The 10438-nt window shown below is 34.1% G+C and overlaps 1 protein-coding gene across 1 annotated transcript; it reads right to left on the reverse strand.

Moving 5' to 3' along the window:
• Positions 1 to 6826: 6826 nt before the first annotated feature.
• On the reverse strand, positions 6827 to 7498 carry LOC116109196. Its single transcript, XM_031395430.1, has one exon. It carries the CDS (start codon positions 7496 to 7498, stop codon positions 6827 to 6829), a length of 672 nt encoding a protein of 223 aa, XP_031251290.1.
• Positions 7499 to 10438: the final 2940 nt, after the last annotated feature.

Raw genomic sequence — 10438 nt, forward strand, 5'->3', positions numbered from 1 at the left:
AACTCATTAAATATATATATATAAGAAAATATATAAACGAGTATAAAAGTATAAAACTATGAGCCCGTATTTAATTTTCTTTATACACAAAACTTTACATAATATAATAAAGTCTCAAAATGTTAACTTGGCAGTTTTGCCCAAACCTTTCGTTGCGTGACTGTTCCAAATGACCGTATTTCACCTGTTACCTGGAAAAACATTGAAAACAACGGGATGAGCACTAATTGCTCAGTAAGTAAACCCGCTATGCTACCCTTCTCCTTCCGTTGCTTAAATTCTGAATTTCTTTCCTTACTTCACATTTCCTCATTCTTCTCTATTCTTTCTCTACTCTTACTCTATTTTTCTCTCTATTCTTTCTTTGTTCTTTCTTTGTTCTTTCTCTATTCTTTCTCTGTTCTAATTTCTCACTACTCAGATAATGGGCATGATAATATGCATATATAAAATGAAAATGCACAAATGTATAAAACATGCATTTTCTTTTCTATTTTTCTTATTCCGTTTTCTGTTTCTTTTCTCTGTATTTCTTTCTTTGCTTCCTTTTCTAGTCTTTCTTTCTTTTCTTTATTTTTGTTCCTTTTTTTTTTTCATTCTTTTCTTTTCCTTTCTTATTCTTCTTTCTTCTTCTTAGGCCGCTCACTAAAGGCGACGTGCATGTGGGAAAAATTCTTCTTGTCACTCACGATTCCCCATCGCCACAACCTTTTCTTTTTTTTACACTTCTTTAAATAAAATTCAGATTTGAACTTCTTTAATATTCTCATTTCTTTCTATTTACTCTTTAACCTTCTTTAGTGCTTTTGCATGCTCTTATGAATATGTATGCATGTAGATGGTTTCATGCTTATAATTCTTTCTAAATTCACATGTTTAAATGCAATTATGCAATATGGAATGCGAACATGCCATTCTCTACTATCTACAAACTCATCTAAATATAACATATAATCATACTCATATGAGCACTTCTCTTTGACATTTCATCAAACAACTTATATGTACAAAGCAACTCTCATTTGGCTACACTTCTATCTCTTTTCTAAGCCACGAAAAAGTGGGAATAAAACCCTCCATATTTAATGCCAAATCTGCCCAAAATACACACTCCAAAATTTCCACTTCAATTCTTCCAAATTTCATTCAAACATTCATCAAGCATTAAATACACCAACACAACTTCTCATAGATAAGCTATAATCATCATTCAACACCAAATCCATCAACAATTCTACATATAACACATATATATGCATAAAAGAAATTCTCTACACAACATAACTTAAATCATACTTAGGGTAGGATTTACTTACCTTATATGTGAGCAATCCAACCCTTTAAGAATCTTCTTTGATCAAACTCTCTTCCTCTTAAATCCTATGAACACAAACCATCAAAATTCAACACTTTACAAATTAAGACTCACCTCTTAGTGCAAGAATCTTACCTAAAGATGCTTGGGATTGAAAATCCACTAAAAAATACCCAAAATCTATGAATTTCTTTTAGAGAAGAATTGAAGAAATTGAGAGAGTATGGAGGTGAAGGTGGCGTGAAAATGGGTGAAGAGTGGCTAGGGTTTCACTCTTCAATCCTTGATATAACATAAAATTATATATTAGTTTCCCATTTTGCCCTTGCACTTTCTTTAAAATTCTATCTATGTCCCTTAGTCAATTACCATAATGCCCTTATTTTTATTGCATTCTCCATGAAATTCTATCTCTTTTCACTCCCCACAATTTCAACTAATTTTGAGTGAAAAGACCATTTTACCCTTAATGCAAGTTTAAGGCATTTTCTCAAAATAACTTTAACAAAAATCAACTAAAGGTATAAGAGTATAAATTAAATTACGTACCTCCATGTGGGCGTTACAGCTTGTCTTTTACTTATAAATGTTGTACAGATTTTAGTGAAGCATACCTAGTGTCTACCTTGTGTTCACCTTCATACTTTTCAATTCATTAGAACTCTAATCTAGCGTTAAGACAGATAAAGTAATAAATTTATTTATCACTTATGGTCATACTTCATTATGTCATTATTTTTATCTTGGTTTAGGTGACTTTAAATATTTTAAGCTTGAATCTTTATTATCACGTAGATAATAAGCTTAAAATCGTCTCATCTCCATTCTCACAAAGTAATGGAGGCAATTGCCTGTGTGAGAAGGATAATATGTATCTTTTGGTATAGGCTTTGTAAATGGTTCTGCAACCATGTCTTGCGCAGATATCTACTTCATGTTCACCTACTTTTCTACCACCAAATCTCGCACAAAGTTGTATTTGATATCTATGTGCTTTGTTTTACCATGATATTTGGGATCCTTAGTACATGCTGTACGTTTATGGATCGAGTGAACGCAGCGGAATACAAAAAAATTTCCCGATCCACAACCAAGAACCCTAAGATCTTTATACCTGTTTTATGTTGTTTGCATATCAAATAAACATTAAATAATTAATTTCAAATTTCATACGAGCGTTTGGAGGCTCCATCAAATTGTTTTGAATCGCTTCTAATCTAAGATAGGAATGAACTCCTGGTATCCACACGAAAACAGGACATCGATCACCAAAGGTCTCGGTGTGCTAGCCAAACCCGATTGGATCAAGGATGAAAGGCAAAATTATTCTCTTGAAAAATTCTTCTCCTTCAACTATAGGTGTCCATGGTTTAGGAGAGTGAGAGAGAGATAGAGGGGGCGGCTAGGGTTTTTTTTTAATTGAATTATTTGTTTTTTTTTTTTATTTTTAATTGCACTTTAAATAGTGCACAATCAAAAACCCTAATCTAATATGGAATTGCAATCAACTAATTCCATATTTAGATTAGACATAGTCTAGTACCAAAACAAGGTAATTCCACACATAGTATTTTATTTCAAATTTAAATTTGATATTATATTATCTTTATATATGTGTGTGTGTGTGTGTGTGTGTGTGTGTGTGTGTATACACACATACACACAACCTCACTTATTTTAATTTCCATATGAAATTAAATATAGGCAACGACCTCAGCAAATTTAATTGCACTATGAGATTACCAAAATACCCTTTCATCTTAAAAGACGAAAATATCCTTCTCATTTGTTTATCCTTAATCTATCTTCTATGTGTGCGACTCGAAGGCTCCTCATCATATCGACAGTAGATAGTATCGCGATTGACACTCAATCAGTCATCTCACTAAACACAGACCAAGGTTGTCCTTTAGCAAAGCATCACGGCCACTCGATAGATTCGAATTTAGTGAAACAGCTTACCTATCAACGATATGACTATCGTGCAATCAAATACTTTCATCATACATTATCTCATCAAGGTTGAGGTACAGAAGTAGTGTCAACCTCATATATCTTTGATCTCTTTGTATTCGGTTATTGGGCCAACGATAAGAATAGATTGGACTGAGCTACAACTCAATCCCACTATGGCCACATATTTAGTGTCATTGCCATTTACTGAATTGTTTAGTGAGATAATTTCTCTTGAACCTGGGAGTGGTGAATCCTTTGTTAATCTACCATAGTCTTGATACACTTCTCGATGTAGCCAATCACTATCGTTATGATAGATCTAAATAGAACTACGTTGGGCTAGTGTCAAACTTCACCAATTGATGCACAAGGCGCTTTAGTGATCTCAAGTCTAAGGATCACATGCACCACCATCCGTTAAAGGATTTATTCCATAGACACTAGGGTTACCATCTATGTGGAATTCTCTAGTGGGTTTGTCTAGGGAACTCGCCTATGTCAAGCATCCATGTGTTGCACCAGGTTGTCGGCAAACAACCTGAACAAGTGAGATCAGTCACTGCCTTTTGACAAGGTCATTCAACACTATGATAGCCTTACCGTATTATCTATGTCCTTACTCAGAATAATACTAAGGCTATAGACATTTCTAAAATGGCCAGCATATGTGATCATAAGGTCCTCACTATCGAGATTTGAAACACTCGATACCCTTGTCACGGTTCCACCATTCTAAGGACATACATTACGACATACAATAAATATGCATTACATAATGTAGAAAAAGCATTTTATTGATTATAAACATTATTACAAAGAGTCAATATTACAATAATAGAGTGGCTCTAGGGCACCTACTCTAACATATGCTATTGCTGCTTGATGGTCACAGTTTACTCTCAGTGGTTCAATAGCAACATGAATTATTCCCAAATGATTCATGAACCGTCTCAACAAAATAACTTCTTGCACTACAGTTGAAAATGCTACAAACTCATCCTCCATTATAGATAAGGTTATACATGATTGTTTCTTACAAGTCCAAGATATAGCCCCGCCATTTAATAAGAAAACAAATCCAAAATTAGATTTGCTTTCATCTAACTCCCCTCCCCAATCAGCAACAATGTAGCCTCTCAAATGTAAATCATTTCCTTGATAACATAATGAGTAATTAGCTGTTCCTTTCAGATATCTTAAGATTCTCTTCACTGCTTTCTAATGTGCTTGTCTTGAGTCAAACAGATATCTACTTACCAACCTAACATCGTAACAAATATTAGGTCTTGTGCACATCATGACGTACATGAGCTTCCAATAGCACTTGTATAAGGAACATTTCTCATTTGTTCCTTTTCTTGTGGAGTCTTAGGACACAATTTACAGCTCAAAGTCTCACTTTTCGAGATAGAGTTGTCTATGGGTTTGCAATCTTGCATATGAAATCGTTCAATAATTTTCTTAATGTATGGCTCTTGCGAAAGAGACATTAATTACCTTGAGTGGTCTCTTGAAATCTTGACTCTTTGAATTCATTAAGAAACCTCTTGTTATTTCCAACTATAAGTATATCATCAACATATAATAATAATATAACAAATTTGTTAGTGGATCTTTTTGTATACACACAGTGATCTTCTTCAATCATTTTGAAATCATACGACATTATCGTATTATCAAATTGAATGTACCACTATCTTAAAGACTGCTTGAGGCCATAAATTGACTTTAAAAGTCTACACACTTTATGTTCATAACCTTCTCTAATAAAACCTATTTGATGCTCCATATAGATCTCTTCTTGTAATTCTCCATTGAGAAAAATGGTCTTTACATCCATTTGATGCAATTCAAGATCCATGCTAGCAATTATAGCTAGAATAAGTCGAATTGAGGTAAACCTCACAACAGGTGAGAAGGTTTCTTCATAATCTATTCCTTCACGACTAAGCGAGCTTTGTATCTTTCAATACTTCTATAAGCGTTACGCTTGATTTTGAGAACTTATCTCGCCCTTCTTTGGAAAGTTAGTTTCCAAAAATGTGATATCTCGTGATTCAAATTTAGCCTTGTTACCACTTTCTTGTTCTCTTATGAACACGTATCCTTTCGATTGCTCTGAGTATCTTAGGAAGATACATTTTTTCCCCTTGGACCTAATTTTCCATATTTATGGGAAGACTCGTGAACATAGGCAGCACATTCCCATGGCTGTTGAAAATTTAAATCGGGTTTTTGATTTTTTCATAACTCATATGGCGTAGTGATAACTGATTTGGAGGGTACTTTGTTGAGTATGTATATGGTAGTTAATAAGACATCACCCCAAAAGGTGATGGGTAAATTTGCCTATGTCATCATTAATCTCACCATTTCAAGCAAGGTTTCGTTTCTCCTTTCTGAAACACCATTCTGTTGTAGAGTCCTTCGATTAGTTAATTGATGTTCTATTCCCATCTCATCACATAAATCTCTGAATTGATCAAATATCTACTCATGACCTCGATCGATTCTTAAAACTTTTTTTTTTTTTTTATCTAATTGATTCTCAACTAAATTTTATATTTCTTAGAGCAATTTAAAGCTCCAGATTTATAAGAAATAAAAAAGACATAACCGAATCGTGTGTAATCATTTATAAATGTGATGAAATAAATAGTCTCATGCCTTGCCCTCACATTCATTGGACCATAAATGTCATAATGAATCAATTGTAATGGAACTTCAGCTCTTATCGCTTTTCCAAATGCTTTTCTTCTTGTTTTTCTAGCTGGGCAATGCTCACAAGTAGACAATTCTACTTTTTTTTAAGTTTCCTAATAAGCCTTTTCTTGCTAGTATATTCATTCGATGTTGACCAAGATGCCCAAGTCTATCATGCCATACATCATTTCCATCGATATTAGAAGATGTAACAAAGGAAAAACATACATTACTAGAATTGTAATCAACATCCAAAACAATAAAACCATCTAAAAAATATCCACATCCATAATAACTTGTTCCCAAAGACAAGTTAACATCATTGTTTGAAAAGTTCCAATTAAATCCTAATTTAAGTAATACTAACACATAAATCAAAATTCGACGAATATCAAGAGCATATAACACATCATGTAGAAATAGGGTTTGACCTCCACGCATGACTAACTTGCTTGTGCCAATCCTATTAACTTCCTCCTTGGAGTTGTTTCCTACATATATCCATCTTATGCCCTGTGGATCTGTCAAAATTCCACGAAGGAACTCTTGTCCCTTGCTATATGGTTTGTGGTTGCTGAGTCTATAGTCCACAAAGGACGAAATTTAGTTAGAAAAATGGAACTGGCAACATTAAATGTACTTACATGGGCAAACAAGTGTTTTACCTTTTTTGGCTCACTATAATCCCGAGCGTCTCTTTTTGCCATAGTTATAGCATTTGACTTTTGCTATATTCTTCTTTTTGGAAGGACGCTTTCCTTTTCCATGTTGGTAAAACCTTTTTTTCTTATAAGCCTGAGCACTTCCTTTGTTGCCCCTTTGTTGGGACCCACCTTGGAATTTACGTTTAAATCATTTCCCACATTGTGAGTTGGATTCAGTTATATACACATCAGTATTCGCCTTATTATTAGCACTAATGCGATCCTCTTCTAGTCCCAAATGACGCACGACATCTTGTAAAGTTTTGATGACATGATTGTGGGTTAGGTGAATCTTCATATGTTCCCAACCATGGGGCAATGATTGGATAACAACCTGAGCCTGTTGTTCGTCTGTTAGGACATGACCTGCATCTCTCAGTTCATTAATCATGTTTGACATTTGCCTCAAGTGTTGCCTCATTGTATAATTTGGTTGTTTCTTGTAGGTGTCCAACTTGATTGTAAGTGATCGAAGTTTGGTAATGGACGTACCTCCAAACTTTACAACTAGTGCGGACCACATGTCCTTTACTATTTCATACCTTATGTAATCCCTCATTATGTCATCATCCATGCTGATGAACAACGTAATGCAAGCAGTGGAGTTCTTTTTCTTCCAGGTTTCATAAGCTGCACGGTCTCTCCTATGTTGTACTGTGTTTCCGTTCTCATGCTCTTCCGTGGATGTGTTAAGAGCTTCAAGAGTCTCTTGCTCTTCTAATACATATTGTAGTTTCATGCTCCTTATCTCATAATTTTCACTATTCAATTTTACTCTTTTATTAAGTTTGGCAACAATGTTCTTAGATGCAAATGCCATTTCTAAACACACATACATATGGATATTTTCATGTCACTAAATGGTCAGAACATACATCTTATATTGTTAATTAATTATATCAATAATAATTGCACATTAGATTTGGAATCAAAAGTTCAATTTTTTTTTATTTTTTTTAAAACAATCATCATCCAAAATGCTAATCTTTAATTATTGTTAATATAATTAATTGTGTAAGGAATTCTTATAAAGTCACAAAAGACTTAAATTTGTACTCAATGAACATAAAATTCTCATTCCAATGACGAATCAAGTATAATTCGACATATATAAATAAAACAAATTTCATTACATAAAACAAGAACTAACATTTACAAAGAAATTCAAAGGCTCCATAATTAATAATAAATAAAAGAAATTAAATCCTATGTTAGAGTAGGTGCTCTAGAGCCAATCAATTTATTGTAATTGACTCTAATGTATCATGTTTATATATATAAAGGCAGTATTTATATTATGTAATTCGTATGTTGTGTATGTTATAATATATGTCCTTAGAATGGTAGAACCGTGATGAGAGAATCAAGCGTTTTAAGTCTTGATTTTGAGATCCCTATAAGCACGTATGGTGGTCATTCTAGAAGCTTTTATAGCCCTAGTATTATTCTGACCTAGGGCACATATAATATGGTAAGGCTATCACAACGTTAAACTACCCTACTAAAAGGTAGTGACAGGTCTCACATGTCAAAGTTGTTAGGTGACAACCTTGTGTGACACATGGGTGCTTATTGGATGCAAGTTCATGAGACAAACCCAATAGAGGGTTCCATGCAGATGGTAAACCTAGTATCTATAGAACAAATCCTTTTACGGATGGTGGTGCATGTGATCCTAAGACTTGAGATAATTTAAGTGTCGTGTGTACATAATGGTGTGGTTTAACACTAATCCTTTTCAGGGTTACCAGTATGGTGGTGATTGGCTACATCATGAAATATATCAAGGCTATGCTGGATCAACAAAGGATTCATCACTCCTAGTTACAAGAGAATTTATCTCACTGCGCAATTTGGTTATATGGCAGTGACTATAAATCTGTGGCCATAATGGAATTGAGTTGTCGCTCAAATCCAATTTTATTCTGGTCGTTAGTTTGATACCAAACACCAATTACATCAAGGGCATGATCTGAGGATGACACTTAGCTCAACCTTGATGAGATAATGTATGATGAAAGGATTGGATGACATAGTATGTTAGGATATAATCAAAGATATAGGTAGCAGAAAACAAAAATTTACCGATTAAAACTCTAAGCCCAAAATCCGCATATGAGATACATTGTTTACATGTTACAAAACATTAAAAACCCATTCAAGGTTTTAGATTCTTACCCACGTTGATGGCTTTACCGCTCAATTGTTGAAAAACGCTCACACTTCAAGGATAGAAGTGAACCATGATATCCATACAAAGTCAAGAATCAACACGCAATCACTTTGCTAGTTTGATTTGTGATGTTTAAAGAAGAAGGGAGTAAGACAAATCAAGAGAGAAAAATTCTCTCAACTCTCTCTTGGGTGGCAATGAAATAACTATTAGGGAAATTAGGAGAAAAGTGCCTTCTTATAGGCACACCCTAATTTTCCTAATTAGAGTACATTACCAATATACCCTTTCACTAATTAAATAATTAGTTTCTTTGATTTGCGAAGAAAATCCTAACAGAGTATTAGGCCATTGTTATTTTATTAATCTAATAATGATTTTTCAGTATTTAAAACATATATACACCTATATATATATATTTAAATAATAATGTTTTATTTATTTAAAATATATATACGACGATATATATATTTAAATAAATAATCAATCTTACATATTAAATCCAATATGGGATTGGATCCAAACAACAACCTTTCTAGCAAATTTAACTGCTCTGTAAGATTTACCAAAATACCTTTTCATCAAAAAATGACAAAAAGGCCCCTCACTCGCTATCTTCTTTAAATTGCCTTTTAAGTGAGTGACTAGTAGGCTCCTCATCATGTCAGTAGTGAGCAATATCGCGATCAACACCCTATTAATCCTCTCATTACACACTGACCAAGATTGACCTCTAGCAAGGCATCATGGCCACCCAACAAATTCGGATTCATCGTGTTCGCTACCTATCAACAATATGTTTACCATACAATCAAATCATTTCATTATCTATTTTGTCATCAAGGTTTGAAGCATAGAAATAAAGCCAGCTTCAAGTATAAACCTCCTTGACATATTCATATTCGGTTATCGGACTAATCGACCAATCGAGCACCAATTCAATTCCACTATGGCCACAGATTCAAGGTCATTATCTCTTACTGAATATCTCACCGAGATAATTTCTCCTACACCCAGGAATGATGAATCCTTTGTCAATCCACCATAGCCATGATGTACTTCTCAATTCAGCCAATCACTACCATACTGATAACCCTATGATTACCTTTGGTTTGTGTCAAACTACACCAATAGTTGCACACGGTGCTCCAGTGATCTCAAGTCTAAGGACCACATGCGCCACCATCTGTTAGATGATGTATTCCGTGGACATTGGGGTTACCATCTATATGGAATCATCTGATGGGCCACTCTAGTGAACTTGTAAATAACAAGCACCCATGTGTCACACCAAGTTGTCACCAAACAACTTTGACATGTGAGATTTGTCACTACCTTCTGGTAAGGTCGTTCAATGTTATGATAGCCTTACTATATCATTTGTGCCCTAAGTCAAGATAATATTGAGGCTACAGACGTTTCTAGAATGGTCACCATAAGTGATCATAGGGATCTCACAATCAAGACTTATCACTGCTTGATTCACTCGTCACGGTTCAAACCCTTTAAAGGCATATATTAATACATATATATGGAATATGCTTTACATAATATAAACGATGCCTTTTATAGATTAAATAATCATGA

This window comes from Pistacia vera, unplaced genomic scaffold (assembly GCF_008641045.1).
Source record: "Pistacia vera cultivar Batoury unplaced genomic scaffold, PisVer_v2 Contig575, whole genome shotgun sequence".
NCBI lineage: Eukaryota > Viridiplantae > Streptophyta > Magnoliopsida > Sapindales > Anacardiaceae > Pistacia > Pistacia vera.

Bases quoted from the DNA above. Each gene is read 5' to 3' on its own strand.
- LOC116109196 (XM_031395430.1), bottom strand. From the start codon at position 7,498: ATGGCATTTGCATCTAAGAACATTGTTGCCAAACTTAATAAAAGAGTA.